The 17760-nt window shown below is 41.0% G+C and overlaps 1 protein-coding gene across 13 annotated transcripts in view; it reads right to left on the reverse strand.

Annotated features, from left to right (window-relative positions):
* The window catches only part of HECW1 (HECT, C2 and WW domain containing E3 ubiquitin protein ligase 1), a 544009-nt gene that overhangs the window by 84068 nt on the left and 442181 nt on the right, over positions 1-17760 (reverse strand). For all 13 annotated transcript variants that reach the window (XM_054692293.1, XM_054692292.1, XM_054692290.1 and 10 more), the window contains 3 exons: positions 9037-9179; positions 7233-7354; positions 6476-6661 (listed from right to left, as the gene is read on the reverse strand). In XM_054692293.1, coding sequence (XP_054548268.1) covers positions 6476-6661; positions 7233-7354; positions 9037-9179 — 451 coding nt within the window. The remainder of the gene's footprint in view (positions 1-6475; positions 6662-7232; positions 7355-9036; positions 9180-17760) is intronic.

Genomic DNA, 17760 nt, shown 5'->3' on the forward strand with positions numbered 1-17760 from the left:
GGCCCTGAGCTTTATCTTTGGGGAAGAGTCTTGATTACTATTTCATTTTCTTTTTGCTTATAATTACTTTATTCAGCTTTTCAATTTCTTTATGATTCAGTTTTAGAAGATTTTGTGTTTTTGCAAATTTGTACATTTTTTCTAGGTTATCCAGTTTAGGGGAATAATGGTGTTTATTATAGTTTTGGTTAATCCTCTGTATCTTTGAGTTGTCTGATATCAATTTTCTATTATATCTTATTCTGTTCATTAAATTTTCCTCCTTTTTTTCTTAGTGAGTCTAACTAGATGTTGTCTCTATTTCGTTTATATTTAAAAAGACCCTACTTTTGGTTTCACTTATATTTTGAACTTTTTGTTTCTTTTCATTTATTTCCACTCTAATTGTTTATTATTTCCTTCCTTTAAGTGGATTTTGTTTTATTTGTCCTTCTTGTCCCTGAAGGTGTTAGGTTTGATTATTTATCTGAGATCTTTCTTGTTCCTTTGTGTAGACCTACATTGCTATATAATTCTGTCTGAATATTGCTTTTGCTGTGCTCAGAGGGTTTGGTTGCTCATATCTTCATTTTCATTCATTTCTGTGTATTTTTAATTTCTTTCTTTGTTTTTTTCTTCATTAGCCCAATAGTCATTCAGTAGCATGTTGCTTAGTTTCCATATATTTGAGGTTCTTCCCATTTTCTTTTTGTAGTTATTTGTAGTTTGATACCATTGTGATCAGTGAAGATACTTGATATGATTCAAATAATGAATTTACTGACACATGTCTCATGTCTCAGCATGTGGTCTCTAGCATGTTTCATGTGCACTTGAGAAAAAATGTGTACTTGGTTTTACTGGAATGTAGTACTCCATAAACCAATGTGAACTAATCCCTGACTTAAAGCTGATGTTTTCTTGTCAATTTTCTGGCTTTTTTATCTGTCCATTGATGTAAAATGTTGCAGACTCCTACTACTAATATTGTGTTATTGTCAATGTTTGCTTTTAGATTTGTTAATAGTTGCTTTGTTTATTGGAGGATCCATTTGTTGCACAAATATTGAAATATTGATGAATGGTATATCTTCCTGATAATTAAAGGGCATTAATTCCTTCTGCTTCTGTTAGTCTGGGGAGGTTTTTCTTTACTTTTGATACTTGAAAGCACATCTTTATGTATATAGCATTGTTAGTTGGTCTGTTTTGTCTTAGCTTATTTTTGATTACATCATTCATTCTATCATTTTCACTTTCTGTCGAAAATCTGATGGGAGTGCCTTTATTGCACTTGCTTTTACCATCCTTCATTAGTCTTTGTCTTGAAGTTTTTGTAATTTCACTACTATGCATCTTGGTATAGTTCTATTGTATTTGTTAACCATGTGTTATGTTATTTTCATGGAATTGCATATTTAGCTCCTTCCCCATGTTTGGGAAGTTTTCATCTATTAATATTTAGAATAATCTCTTTCTCTTTATACCCCTTTCTGGGATACCTATTATGTTTATTTTAGATAGTTCCTAAAGTGTTTCTTCATTTTTTTTTTTTCATTATATTTCTCTTCCTCCACTTGGATCCTTTGTGCATTACTACTTTTGAGATCAGCAGTTTGATCTTCCATTTGGTCAATTCTGCTATATGGCTTCTAAATTTTCTTTAATCACAACTGTTGACCTTTTTTTAAAAAAAATCTAGTTATGTTATTTCCTTATTTAAAGCTTTGATATTTTATTTTCATTAATTTCTCAAGACATTAATGTTTTTTGAATTTTGTTGTAGCTCTTTGATCAGTTTTTCTGAGTTGTCTTGTATCACTTTGACTTGCTTTCTGAATTTCTTCTAAATATTTGACTTTATTATGGCAATTTTGAACTTTGTTATGGGGATAAAATCTCCCATAGCCTTATGGCTGGGTTCTACATATTATTTCCTTGTGATGTCATGCTCCCTAGAAGTCTTAAGATGACATGTGCTGCATTTTATGCTGTCCATTTTCTGTTTTAGATTTCCCACTTTTTAAAAGTCTGTAACTATAAATTAGAGAGTCAAATTACTTTTCACTTTTTCAGCAGGTAGTGTAGTGTTGTGGCTTTATTTGATTTTAGTTTTTTTTTTTTTTTCTTTTGGCCTTTGCTGTCTTTTGTAGGTACTTAGACCTTTTTGTTTTATAGTTTCTGAATCATGGTGTAAGGGAGGGGGTCTCATGGGGTCTAACTGCTGGTACAAATGAGCTTGGCATGGGCTGGCTCATGCTTGGGACATTGCCAATATTTCATATTCCGGAATTGAAAATCTGTAGTCTAGGGCCTCCCCGGTGGCGCAGCGGTTGAGTGCTGGGTTGCGAAGCTGCCCGCAGCTTCTGCAGCACAGGTTCAAGTCCCGGCTGCTCCCCGGCCACCAGAGGAGGGTCCCACATGGCGCGCAGACCTCTCCTGCTGCCTGCTGCTCCCCTCAGCAGTGTACTTCGGTCCTTCTGCCTGTTCTGCTCCCCATTCTGGCTCTGGTGAATTCTCTCACCCTCCCGCACTTCTGACTGTACCCAGTGCTTGTATAATCTTTTTTTTTTTTTAAAGAAAATCTGTAGTCTATGCACTATTAGTGTACTTCATGAGGTGTACTTCATAAGGCATGGAGAAATGGAGTGCAATCCAGCACTTGAGCCCCTGATAGGTCCCTATATAATTTCTATGATTCACCAGGAGGGGGATGGCTGTGATTACTTTCTCAAAATTTCAAGATAACAGGTGAGTGAGAAACCATTGTGATCTTTGCTCTAGTCCTTCCTTTACATGACTCTGCTCTCAGACATCATATCTTTGTTCCTCTTTGTGAGAGCAACTGTGCATTCAAAGATTCCAAACAATTCATAGCTTTTTTATTCCTACTGTACTGCATACTAAAAGTGAAGGTTGTTGTTTCTATGCTGATAAAACAAGAAGCAGATTGGCAAGAATTAGGTATAAGAAGACAGTCTAGTATTCTGGAACCTGCTGCACCCACCCATGAAGCTGAATTTGCAAAGTGAGATATTGCCTCACCAGTTTCCAGCGAGTGGTGTTTGAAAATCCCTGTTTCCTAAGGGGTACATTCTTTCTAGACTAGGGGATTAAGCCTCTTGAATAGAGTCCAAAAATGTTTTTCTCAATCTATCCCCATCATCAATGGGTTTTATCAATGTGGCATACTCTTATTTCCTCCAGTTGTCAGTTTAGACCCTCCCCCCCTTTTTTTGTGGATATTTCCTATAAGACAATGTGAAAAAATGGCAGATACTACTTACTACCATATTATCAAGAATTCCCATGTTAGCTTATTTACTCTTTACTTTTGGTTAGAAGCAAAAGCAATACTGGCATTAATATTGCTACTTTATGTTAAACAAAGGGAGGCTCATAAAAAGTAAAGTGATTTTCCCAGGGCCACATGCTTATAATGAGATGGGCCAGTCCTAGTATACACTTCTTCTTACTCCTGTTTTTCGCTCCATTGTTCCTCATTGTGATAGCACATTGAAATTTAAGGTTACTTCCCTTCAGTAACTCAGTACATAGTATGCCTCTTAGAAATTTTGTTTGCCACCTGTGAGTCTGTGTGTGCATGCTCAGTTAGTAGGGAATTAGAGAGAACACTGTGCACGTACATGTGTAAGTACTCACATAGCTTGTTTGTGTTATAACTGAAAGTACTCAGGTTCTCTCATTTCAGATGTAGACTTTTTTTTCTTTCTTGAATATGAAGCCATCTTACTAAACAGAATTAATGGGGAAATCTCTCACCAAAATTTCCCTAATAAGCACTCCAAAACAACTAAAGGTCCGGGTGCATGTTTCAGCATTTTGCTTTCTGCTAGTGTGATGACCAGGACACTGTGTACTGTGGAGAACCTGGGCTGCTGGTATTTGGGATGCCTCCCTGGCATCCACTAGGCTCCCTGCTGTTTGTATTCTGGTGTGAGAGCTACAGTCATGGAAATCCAAGGTTAAGCAAACTGTTTGCAATACGGTGTATGACTGGCATAATAAACACTGCCTTTCTGTTGCTTGATTCATGTGGTGCCCTCCTGGCATTTTGGTGAAGCAATAAATGTAAATGTGACCTCTGAAGTACTGCAGTGCTTAGATAAGGAAGGGGCACCCTAGTCTGATTGATGCTCCTTAACTTTCTGTTCCTGCTCAAGCTTTATTTCTCACACTGTACTTATCAGCAACTCCTCCAGTATAAATCACTGCATTCTCCCAGTAAAGCCAGTAGAATATGGAGAGCAGATTCTGACTTTGGGACATGTTCCCCCAATTTTCCCCATTACAAAGGTGCTAGTCATAGTGCTTCAGTTATGCTAAAGTATTTGTATTAGTGGACACAATAATTCTCCATATACACCAGAGTCTGGATACTGAGGCTAAGGGATTTGTGCAAGAGGGATTTGTTATTTCCAGGGACAATGAAGCCCCATCAGTCCACTTCAAAGATTTTTGAGGCTTACGATCACATAGAAAAGGAGCTGAATAATGTAGGTCTCTTCTGAGAGACAAAATTTCTTATTCCTTCAACTCTAAAAGGTGCTCTCTACCAAAGTTTATAAAAGATTACACAGGGATAACTCTTTAGTAAAGTGTTTGGCCTGTCCTATAAATATGTTGAGATGACTGATGGTGATAAACAAAAAGCACTATCAGTTACACCTCCAAAGCAGCACTGGAAAAGACCAGTTTTGGTTAAAGTCACACAAAGGCAAAATGCTAGTCAGTAACATTGCACAGGTCCAATACACACTGAGCTTATCTGCCAGGTTGTTTTAATGAGAGGTGAAGTCTTATTAGGGAAATCACAAGTAATAGAATACGCTACTGTCCTTTAACTAATTATCTCATTCATGGAGTTAGCCCTCTATGGAGGCAAAACAAAAGAACAATCATTGAATAGAATCTGGTTTCAAGCTTCAAACCTAAATTTAAAGACATAAATTGTTAAACAGGAACCTGGGATGTGACCAGGTCTGAATGTCGGCTCCAGGAGGAGCCATGGAGAGAGACAGGCCTAAGGCATGTGCAGCCTGCATGCCAGCTCTGAGCTCTGGCAACATCTGCTAGGCTAGGGCTATGCTGGCATTTCCCAGGCCAGCCTGGCAGGCTCTCACAGTGGTGGCAGAAGACATTACTTGCCTGACCTCAGCATAGGTCAGGTCTGGACAGCTGGCCTTTGAATACCAGGTAGGCATTATAAAGGGACAAATCAGGTTTGAGCTCCCATAAGTGCCATTTAAGTGCTGTGACCATTATATGTGGTCCATTATAAACAGATCAATCAGATTTGAACTTGACCTGCATCAGTGAAACATCTGGAATTGTAAATGGACCAACGGGGCCTGAAAGGCAAGTACCCTGAGGGAATGTAAGCTGAGGCTTGAGAGGACTAGGGATCCTCAGACTCATCTGGACCTTCTCTTGGAAAGACCTCCACAGAAAAATTCATTTGGGAGACTGATCAGGACTCAGATCTTTGAAATTAATCTCTGCTTCAAGCTACAGCCTCACTGCTGCTCTTGCCTCTGGCCTTGCCTCTGATATTGCCTATCGAATGTCACCACCGGCCTGTGCCAGGTGTCTTAAAAAGGGTTGTCTGTTGTTTATGCCAACAGCTCCCAAAGGGCTGTAACATTGGTCCCTGTTCTCTGGCACCATTACCTGCTGACCTGTGCTTCTGTCCTGTGACTGGCACTGTTGACCTGTATCCAGCTACCTCTGAGAACTGTCCACTGTTACTGATCCTCCAGCACCACCTCCTGGTGCTGTTGCCTCTGGCACTGTCTGGTCTAGAGTCTGGCTCTGGTCAGCTTGGTCTTTGGATAGGTGTTGCTGGTAGCTGTAGTGTCACCTCAGCAGCACCGCCTGTGATCTCCTCCAGCTGCTGAGGTAATTGGAACCTGGTCAACCATTTACCCCTGTGTCACCAGCTCCAGGCTTTTGTTGAAGGGACACTGCACCTGCAATATGCAGCCTTTGATTTGGAGTACTGAACACTGTGAACACTTTCCAGTGTAGGACAGCTGGTCGTTTGTCGTCTTACAGGCTCTTTTCTTTTTCCTGATTACTCCTTTGTTAATAAACCCTGATGTTGTACCCTGAGCCTGACTGGTTTCTTGCAATTGAGAGCACAAAAAAGAGCGGACAGTGATCTGTTCCCCAGTCTTTGTACTGCTTTAATTGTATTTCTCAACTGGGCATGATTCTTCCCTCTTATCCAGGGGCATATAGCAAGGTCACACTTGGTATCAGTGCTCCTGGCAGCAGTAAGCATAGGCCAGGGATACTGCTAAATATTCTATGATGCACAGGACAGAAACCCTGATGTGGACAATTACCACCTCTTTTCTTCCTGGTGGCCAACAGCACATCTTTGAGACACCAACTCTTCTCCTTACTTCCTCATGGGTCTTCTCCTTTAGGGGAAGAGCTCATTTGATGAAAGACCCACAGAACAGTCACTCACCTTTCCCTGCTGGTCTGTTTTGATCTCCCAGCCCCGGGGCAATTCCAGCCTCGTATCTGCAAACATGTTGATGAAATTCACCAAATCCCGGTTGTGCTGGTAGCGTTCAAAATTTCGAGCATCCCGCCGGACTTTCAGAATCATGTGCTTTAAGCAGGTGCTACTGGTGAAGACTCGGTAGGCACTCTGAGATGGGGTCAGGGCCATTTGGGGAAGGATGGATTAGAGAAACACAGCGTAAGTACGTTGTGAGTATCTCGACATGGTATAATATGATTGCTGCAACGAGTTCTTGTGAGCCTTGAGATGGAGGCCACAGAAACAGGCATCTTACTCAAGAAGTAAAAGCACATCATAAATACACATGGCCCTGTGTGTGATCCTCACTGTACCCACTGCACAGCACCTTGGACCCCATCAACCTCCTGGTGCATCTCAAAAATTCCCTTCCCTCTATCTCTTTTCTTCTTTTTTTTCCCTCTCCCCCAGCAAAAGTGCTGGGTTCTCTTGAGTCTATCTTGACATCTTTGAGTAGCCTTCCTCTCCTCCATCACTTCAGTAACTATTCAAGCCTGTCCTTGGTCCACTTACCTGTCTATAACTAGATAATAAAAAGAATAGACAGAGCTGTCTTATCATTATTTTTTTTTGCATTGCTTAAATTATTCTCTCTTTAATCTGTCAAATGGCTTTGTAAATTGTGTTTTGACTCTTGACAGATGCCAAGCCAGGCTCCCTTGCATTTTAGAACACTCACATAATTGGCATGGAGAACAGTGAAGAACTCAGGGTTGGTGATGAACTTGACCGCTGGGGACTGCAGCAGCAAGGTGATTTTTTGCGAGTTTACTGGAGAAAGTGATCCTTCTCTCCTTAGATCTGGAAAAAGTGAAGCATAGCAACACAGTACATTGGAAAAAAGTAGTTCCAAGCATCATAATTCTCTCTCCACACCAGCAGCACATAAATTTTCACCTTCACAGCTGGAGTGAACTGCTATTTTTAAGTGATAAACAGCTGTCACAGTGATCTGAACAGGTGCATAGCATATCACTGTGTATGTCATTTAGGAATTGTTATTTCTTAAGAATGTTCCCGTATAACTTCAGGTAGCTCAAGTCTTTGTACATCTCCTTTTATCCCAAAGAAGTTTTACTTATTTTCTTCACAAGTTGCAGAAAGAACCACAAACCCTCCCTGCCCTGCATCCACATTCCTCTGCACGGCACTTTGCAGCCATGTTGAATCATGTTGACCCTTGCTTCATCCAACAGAAGTTGGTAAAGGTGGCAATATGCTAGATTTGAGGACAGGTTTCAAGAGGCCTGTGTGTCCTTGCTCTCTCATTGTGAGAATAAATTGGCTTAACCTGTTGTAAGAGAAGTCATGCAGAACAGGGAAGGGTTAGCCAGCCCGCAGCTGCTTTGACAACTGACCAAAAACACATGCCTGGACTGGGCAGTGTCCTGAGGACCCGGCCAGCACAGCTCAGATTGCCTACCTGGAGAGTAGTGGGAGAAATACATGACTATGAGTTTAAGCTACTCAATTTTGGACTGGTTTGTTACAACAGCAAATACCAACCAATCCAATACCAAACCCAGCAAAGTTTTCTCGTTTTTCCTTTTTCCTCATGTTTCTAATTATTTGGCCAAATTAAATATTTTTTACCACATCTCTCTCAGAAGGGCAAATAAATTAATAATATAAAAACCCAAACTACTCCATTTAGTTACTATATCTGGTAAAGTGAACAGAATTAAGTTGTTGGTGAAACTGTGCGCATGTATTTAAAAACTGCCTGGAAATGCACAATTCTCCAAACTGCCATAGAAAGCTGAGACTGGGCAGGACTTGAGGCACAGGCTGACTGGCTTAGACTGTTCAATAAGATTTCTTTTTGCAAATAAATCTGCCACATCTAACCCAATTTAAAAATAAAGTAGATTATGAGGATGTCATAATCTTATGTCACCTTGACAGCTAGAATATTAGGCACACAAAGCAGAAGCCTGTCTCCAATGCCTTTTGAATATTCTCCTTAAGTTCCAGGCAGATTAACTCAGGTGGCGAGCCAAGTACCAATTATTTGGTGAAATGCTGTTCAGATAACAATGAACATAACCATAAGTCTGCTAGAAAATCTTTATTTCCAAGTTTCTCCCTTGGGGAAATTGTATTTTATTTTCAGTGCAAACAAGTTGTATTGTCCTGAGGTTCCTTTGAAGTAGACTGAATTTCTACTGAATGTTTTATTTGTAAGTAAGAAAACCCTCAGGACACCAACAAATAAATGTATTTACAAGAAATGATTAAACTACTGAAAAAACTGCCTTGAAACACAGGACCACAGCAAACCCAGTCTGTCTTCAGAGCCCCACCCTGATGCTGATGTTCTCTTCACTGTGAATCCATTTCTTTTCTTCCTGCTTCATCTTAATTGGCACCAAACCTCTTTTCCTTCACCCATTCATTACATTGCTCTCTACACACAAGAGGCTCACAGGCTGTCCCAAAGCCACTGGATGCCATCCCAGGAGTCAGGTACCCCTTCCCCATACCTATGCTCGACTGAGAAGATTCAGCCTCTGAGTCACTCCCACCACCTCCAGTGCCACCTCCTGTTAGGATCTGCTCACAACTTTGGCTGCCAGAATCTTCTTCGGGCCTCTCTGTTGCAATGGTTCGCTGAATGTTTTGATACCTTTGCATCGGAAAATGGAAAGTCAGGCATTATGTTTTGTTTGTTGGCTTGTTGGTGGCTGATACACTGAATCAGATAACTGGGGAAATAATAAATAATAGTCTTCAATGTCAGGAAAGAACTGCTAAAATTCTTCCAGAGAGTCAAACAGAAGTTGATCTGGATGAACTGAATTCTTTCTTTTGTAAGAAACTCTACGTGTACTTAAGTAGAGTGACTTTTTTAAAAAAAAACTACATAAATACTGATTATAAAAATAGCATCTGCTTTATGTGAAATAAATCAGGCTAAGTATAAACAAAAGAGTGAGAAAACTTAAAATGTTACCACTAAGATATAAAATTGCCCCTATATTATTATAATTAGTCTACAAGCTATAAAATAGTTCTCATTTTTGTTTGACAGGCATCTGATAAGACTAGCAGGGGTTGTGGAAATATAACACACTGAAAAAATGCTGGCAAACAAATGTATGTTTTTGGCTTATTCAAAGGATCATTTTACTTTTTTCCCTAACTTGGGGAATTAGTCAGTTGGTCAGCTAGTCAGTCACCTTACCAGGTATGTAGTGAATAGTTTCTAACTCATCCGATATGACCTGGCTCTGTGCTGGAGTTTCAGATCAAAGAAAAGACTAGAATATGACATTGCCCTCTGAACAAAGTGGGGAGGGATTACACATAAATCATACCTTAGCAATGAGAACAGATTTTCTATGTGTAAGAGATATATGAGCGCAGACAATGAAGCATTTCATTTTGGAGTCAGAGTCTGAATTTGTCATCAACTTGCAGGGAAAGGACATGGTGATAGTAACATGGATGAGAGTTCACCCTTGGACAGCTCAGAGAATTGTGTTGGTGGTATTCATGACTTGGAGACATCAGGTCCAGTCAATGGCCAGCATCAACCTCTAGATATATGTGTACAGCCAGAGTCATCCTTTGATTGCAACCAGGAGAGAGATGCACCTCACCAAACCATGTCAACCCAGAACCATAAGAAATAATGATGATTATGGTAATAATAGTAATATTAATAAATGATTATTTTATGGTTTGTTACTCAGCAGCAGATATTTGAAACAGGGCTTAGATAAATGTCAAGTTGAGCATCTTTTCCTCCCCAAAGAAGATAATTTTTATGAGCAAATTTCATCTTATTTGATGATGAAAATGGCAGCAATGTTACTGTCAGCTTCACATGTCTTCAGTTGGGCCCTGGCTACCTCATACCTGACTCAACAACCCCAAATTCTAGGTATCAGGCCATATTCCTAACCTTTTCTGAAGTGCAAGGGCAGTTTTATGGGAGGAAGGACACAGTGTTTGAGGAGGGGTCCCTAGGTGAGGGCAGAACTCACTACGCTGGTGAGAGAGCGGGTCAAAAATCCAATGTTCTTCTATTTCATCAAGAATTGTTCTTCAATGTTTCCCCTAATTTTATTGTTATTCATTAAAAGTCCATTATTTATATTATGTAAAGAGTTTCTAGAAATTGGCAAGAAAGTCTAATTTGTAATATTTAATTTCTAAATGGACACACACATATGCAGGGACACACAAACAGGAACACACACAAAACTGAACAAGAATAAAAGCCTTCCAAAACCAATTCGAACCAAATAAAAACTAAAAAACTACAAACAAATAAAAAAAGAAAGCCTAACAACAATCAATATATGTGGGAGAAAGTACAATTGGTAAAAGAAAAGCTTATGGAAGCAAAAGTTGACTCATCATCCAGTGAATGAGTGAAACTTAAGGAGCACCAAAATACAAGGAACACCTGTAATCAAAGAAAGGAAAGAAAGAAAGGAAGGAAGGAAGGAAGGGAGGGAGGGAGGGAGGGAGGGAGGGAGGGAGGGAGGGAGGGAAGGGGAGGGGAGGGGAGGGAGGGGAGGGGAGGGGAGCGGAGGGGAGGGGAGGAAGAGAAAAGAAAAGAAAAGAAAGGAGATGAAAGTAATGGCAATAGTGTTTTCAGAGTGAATTTATAGAATCATTTTAGGAAATATTTAGATATTGATACCAAATGCCACAACCATGTTTACCTCTCTTGGCCTGCTCTTTTTCAAGCATAATTCCCTGGTGGCCTAGCAGTTAAATCTCAGTGCTATCACCACGGGGGGCCTGAATTTGATCTCCAGCCAGGGAGCTGACCCACATGGCACAGCAGACCTCTCCTGCCTCATGTGCTGCTCCCCTCAGCAGTGTATTTCAGGAGATCTGCCTGGTCTGCTCTCTACTCTGTCTCTGGTGAATCCTCTCACACACCCCATCCTGTGCCTATGGCCTACACCCCAGTTCTTGTCTGCATAAACAAATAAATAAATAAATCTTAAGAAAAGAAATACTTTACTACAAAAATAATCCTTATCCAAAATATTGAATGAAAACAATAAGCAAAGCATCCAACAATAAGGAAAAATGAAGTTACTAAATTAAATTAAAGAGAAAACTAAAGAACCATTTCAGAGATAATCTGAAGAACATGTAGCCAAGACTATATCCTTAAAGTACATTAAATTAAAAATAAATATAAAACTATACATTACCATCTAACTATGTAAAGACTATGCATAGATGTAGAAAATGAGGATGGATAAAACTTTTACAAAGCTAAATCTTGAGATAGTTAAGATCATAGATTTATTTTTCTATTTAAAACTTCAATTTATCATAATATAACAATTTTATAAAAATAAAAATCCATCTTTAATTGAGTATTTAAAATTAGAAAACACATTTTACATTATCTTCTTGCTCAATAAATATCTGTGAAAGCTGAGGTTTTTTTTTTTTAAGATTTATTGATTTATTTATACAAGCACTGGGAACAGTCAGAAGTGCGGGAGGGTGAGAGAATTCACTAGAGCCAGAGTGGGGAGCAGAACAGGCAGACTGACAAAGAAGTACACTGCTGAGGGGAGCAGCGGGTGGCAGGAGAGGTCTGTGTGCCATGTGGGACCCTCTCCGGTGGCCGGGGATCGAACCAGCACTGAGGAAGCTGCAGGCAGCTTCGCAGCCCAGCGCTCTACCACTGTGCCACCAAGGGAGGCCCTGAAAGTTGAGTTTTTAACTCAGGACATCCTGAAAGTATAGGAAATAACTCATAAAACAGACCAAAGCTGTTGTGTGGAACTGAGAAAGGGCTGTCCCTACAGTCAGAGGTGAGCTGAAGGCCCCCAAAAGCCAGGTCCCACCTGGCAGCCAGTCGGAACCCAGAGGTGGATCCAGCCACTGCCTGGGCAGACACAGGGTGCAGGGCAGCACCAAGCAGATGTGCCATCTTTAAGAAGGAATTCTGCATGCATCTGGAACTCACCAAAGCTGTTGTGTGGAACTGAGAAAGGGCTGTCCCCAAGTCAGAGGTAATCTGAAGGCCCCCACAGGCCAGGCCCTGCCTGGCAATGAGTTGGAACCCAGAAGGGGATACAGCGATTTGGAGCCCAGTGGGCGATCCAGCCACTGCCAGGGCAGTCTGTGGGACCTTAAGACCCACCTCTGGAATTAAATACAGAGGAGGAGATTTTCAGAGACAATGATCATTAACATATCTATAATCCCACTGCTCTACTGGACTTCTGGCATAACATATTGGACTTGATTGGACTACCAGTTCCTGACATCCCAGAAAGAGCACACCAAAGAGATGCAGGCCAGTGCCAGCAACACGGTGTCCCAAATCACAGGACAAATTAGAAAACAAGTAGCAGGGAGAAGAAAAATTACAAGAAACCAAGCACGTCCACAAGGAAAAGACACACCACAAAAAGACAATCAAACACCAGACTGCAACAACAGTGACTTAGAAGAACTTATGAGTCTTCCCAACAGAGAATTTAAAATCACCATGATTAAAAAACTGAAAGAAGTAAAAAATGATATGGGAAAAACAATCAATGATCAGAAGAATGAAATTGAGTCCTTAAAGAGGGAAGTGAAAGAAATGCAGGAGATCAAAGGATTAATGGAGGAGCTAAAGAACTCTGGGAAAAGCAATGAAAGCAGAATAGATGAAATGGAAGAATGAATAAGTACACTCAGAGACACAGAAATAAAAAGAACCAAAACAGAAAAAGAAAGAGAAGTATAAAGGAAAAAGAATGAAGAAAGACTTTGGGAATCATCTGACTCCATGAGGAAAGGAAATATTAGAGTTATAGGAATCCCAGAAGCAGAGGAGAGAGACATACAAACAGAGAAAATATTCAAGGAGATAATCGAAGAATACTTCACAAACATGAAGAAGGAGTTGAAAATAGACATACAAGAAGCAAGAGAACACCAAACATCCATGATGAAAGGAAAAATACAGCAAGACACATAATAGTAAAGCTCCCAAGAATCCAAGACAAGGAAAAAATAGTGAATCTGGCAAGAGGGAAGAAACAGATAACATACAAAGGAAAACCAATCAGGCTGATATCAGACTTCTCTGAAGAAACACTATAGGCAAGGAAAGCGTGGAGGGACATAGTCAACAAACTCCAAGACAACAAATGCCAACTCTATCCTGCAAAGTTTCCTTCCTCATGGAGAAAGAATAAGGACCTTCCCAGACAAACAAAAACTTGGGAATTTCATTATGACTAAACCCCCACTCCAAGAAACACTACAAGGAGTCCTAAAGCCAGAACCAACAGAGGGATGAATAAGAACGAAAAAAGACAAAAAAAAAAAAAAAATTAAATAAATATATAAATAAATAAAACCAGAGAAAAGACAGACCAAATGGCAAATACAGATGCAAATACAGATCCACAACCTCGCCAAAATTTGTTGTTGCTAGTTTTATTAATATGTGCCATTCTCACTGGTGTAAGATGGTATCTCATTGACAAAGGAGCAAAGAATATGCATTGGAGCAAAGAAAGTTTGTTCAATAAATGGTGCTGGGAAAACTGGGTTGCTACATGCAAAAGAATGAAGCTTGACTACTACCTAACACCATGCACAAAAACCAACTCAAAATGGATTAAAGAACTAGACATAAGACCTGAAACCATAAAATACATAGAAGGAAATATAGGCGAAACACTACATGATATGCACATCAAAGACATCTTTACAGAAACATCACCCAAAGCAGTGATAGTGAAGGCAAAGATAAACAGCTGGGACTACATCAAATTAAAGAGCTTCTGCACAGCAAAAGAGACAAAAACAAAAACAAAGAGAAAAACCCCACCAACTGGGAGAACATTTTTGCACACAACACTAATGATAAAGGACTGATCACAAAAATCTACAACAAGCTGATGAGACTCAACAACAACAAAGAAAATAATCCAGTCAAAAAATGGGCAGAAGAGCTAAAAAGAAACTTCTCTGAAGAGGAAATGCAAATGGCCAACAGGCAGATGAAATAATGTTCAGGGGGGCGGAGCAACATGGCGGTGAGGAGACGCTGCGAGTAAGATCTCCCATTAAAAAAAGTGAATAGGGAGGAAAAGCGGCAGGTCTCAGTGAGAACTGGGACACGGAAGATAAACGGGTGACTCCAGCGAACTGCCCGAAGAAGAAACTGGCCATAAAAGAGGACTAGAAGGGAGGGAAGCGCAGAACCCTGCTCCCCTCCCCCGCCCACAGAGGCGGCAGAGAGGAGGAAACAACAAACCAAAACGGACCACAAGAACAAACGACGCAGCAAGCGGGACTGTGAGCGGAAAGGAACTATTGCAGCCACCACACCCCGTGAACGGGAGCTGAGGCGAACCCTGCAGGATCCGCCGCGGCGGTGAGCGAACGCTCCGGGCGCCATTAGAGAAGAACAAAGACCCCGGGAGACGCGCACACAGCCCGGGCTGCCGGTAAGCTGGCGCGGAAACGCGGCTCGCTCGGCGCGCTTGAAAAGCAAGTGCAGACCTGGATCGCGACTGCCCAGGTCCCCGCGCCTGCGACCTAGGCTTGCGGGGAGACGACCTAGGCTTGCGGGGAGACGCACGGAGGTCCTCACTGAGGTGAAGGTCCCTCCCTGAGTGAGCAGGAACCAGGCGCCCAGGCACGGGAGCTGCGCAAAAGGCGCCATTCCCGCGCCACTGAACTGGGCTACAGCCTGCGTCCTGGAACTGAGGGCTTTGAACTGAGACCCGGGGCACGAAAATTCGGGGCGTGGTTTCTCCACGACGGTGGGGCACAAGGCAGACACAGCACCCCAAAGCTGTTGAGGTGTACCCTACCATTCCCGCTCTGTTCTCTGTCCCACGGGGTGGGGGGAGGCGAAAAACAGCCCCCCAAGGACAATAGGAGAGATCTCTGGCGCCACCTAGCGACCAGGAAAAAAAAAGTCACTAACACCCTATAAAACAGGACATTTCTTAAGACTGCTTGAAAAGGGCAGAAGGTTTCTGGAGGACCCAGTGGCCAGCCGGGAAGTTATTCCACGCCAGGCCCCTTCTGACCAGCAGTCTGAGCCCACAGAGGGAGCAGGCACCCACGTCCGGGGCAGACCGGGTGCGCAGAAGAGTGTGCCTGAAACCGGAGGCGCAGGGACTGCATCCCGCTTCGCCATTTGAGAACAGGGACATTTCTTCAGTAAAAACTGCCTAAAACCAGCAGAAAGCTCCCCCAGAAGACAGAGATGGCTCCTGGAAGAGCCAGAGGGGAGCGGAGAAGTTCACCCAAGATGTCAGTCAGTCCGAGCAACACAGTGTCCCAACGCATACGACAAATTAGAAAACAGACAGTAGGGAGTAGAAGAACCACACGCAACCTAACAACTCCTCAGGAAAGAAGCACACCACAAAAAGAAAACCACTCCCCAGATTGCAACGACAGCAACTTGGAAGAACTTCTGAGCCTTCCAGAAAGAGAATTTAAAATTGCCATGATTAAAAAAGTGATAGATCAGAAGAAGGAAATTGAGTCCCTAAAGAGGGAAGTAAGAGAAATGCAGGAGATCAAAGAATTAATGGAGGAACTAAAGAACTCTGGGAAAAGCAATGAAAGCAGAATAGATGAAATGGAAGAACGAATAAGTAATCTTGAAGACACAGAAATAAAAAGAACCAAAACAGAAAAGGAAAGAGAAGTACGAAGGAAAAAGAATGAAGAAAGACTTCGGGAACTATCTGACTCCATGAGGAAAGGAAATATAAGAGTTATAGGAATTCCAGAAGGAGAGGAGAGAGATGTAGGAACAGAGAAAATATTCATGGATATAATTGAAGAGAACTTCCCAAATGAGAAGAAGGAGCTGAAAATTGATATACAAGAAGCAAGAAGAACACCAAACTTCCACGACGAAAGGAAAAACACAGCAAGACACATAATAGTAAAGCTCCCAAGAATCCAGGACAAGGAAAAAATAATGAAGCTGACAAGAGGGAAGAAACAGATAACATTCAAAGGAAAACAAATCAGGCTGACATCAGACTTCTCTGAAGAAACACTACGGGCAAGGAGAGAGTGGAGGGACATAGTCAACAGACTCCAAGAAAACAGATGCCAACCAAGAATACTCTATCCCGCAAAGCTCTCTTTCCTCCATGAAGAAAGAATATGGACCTTCCCAGACAAAGAGAAACTCCGGAATTTCATTGCGACTAAACCCCCACTCCAAAAAATACTACAAGGAATCCTAAAGCCAGAACCTCAGAGGGACGAATAACAACGAAAGAAGACCAAAAAAAAAAAAGTTATTAAAAGAATAAATAAAATCAAAGGAAAGACAAACATAATGGCAAATACAGATGCTAACATATCAATATTAACTCTAAATGTAAATGGACTAAACTCTTCAATAAAAAGACACAGAGTTGCAGCCTGGATTAAGAAACAAAACCCAACCTTTTGCTGTCTCCAGGAAACACATTTAGCTACAAAAGATAAAAATAGGCTCAAAGTCAAAGGATGGAAAACAATCCTACAAGCAAATGGGCCAAAAAAGAAAGCAGGAACAGCTATACTTATATCAGATAAAACAGACTTCAAACTCAAAAAAATAAAAAGAGACCCCAATGGTCACTACATTATGATTAAGGGGACAATACTTCAAGAAGAAATAACACTCATTAACATATACTCACCAAACGAAAGAGCACCAAAATATATCAGACAACTGTTGTCCTCTCTGAAAACAGACATCAGAGAAAACACATATGTAGTGGGAGACTTCAACACACCACTATCAACAATGGATAGATCAACAAGACAAAAAATAAGTAAAGAAACTAAAGCTCTAAATAAGGACCTAGAGCATTTGGGCTTAACAGACATCTATAGAACACTAAACCCAAAAAAAACGGAGTACACATTTTTCTCAAGCGCACACGGATCATTCTCCAGGATCGATCACATACTGGGGCACAAGACAAACATCAACAGATACACCAAGATTGAAATCATACCAACCATCTTTTCTGACCATGAAGGCAACAAACTAAAAATAAATCATAAAAAGAAGGCAAGGAACTATCCTACCTCATGGAGACTAAAAGCCACACTACTGGAAGACCACTGGACTAACGAGGAGATCAAAGAAGAAATTAAAAAATTCTTTGAATTGAATGACAAGGAGGACACCAATATCCTAAATGTATGGGATGCAGCAAAAGCAGTAATAAGAGGAAAATATATAG

Source organism: Talpa occidentalis, unplaced genomic scaffold (assembly GCF_014898055.3).
Source record: "Talpa occidentalis isolate TD23 unplaced genomic scaffold, MPIMG_talOcc4v2.1, whole genome shotgun sequence".
NCBI classification, from domain to species: domain Eukaryota; kingdom Metazoa; phylum Chordata; class Mammalia; order Eulipotyphla; family Talpidae; genus Talpa; species Talpa occidentalis.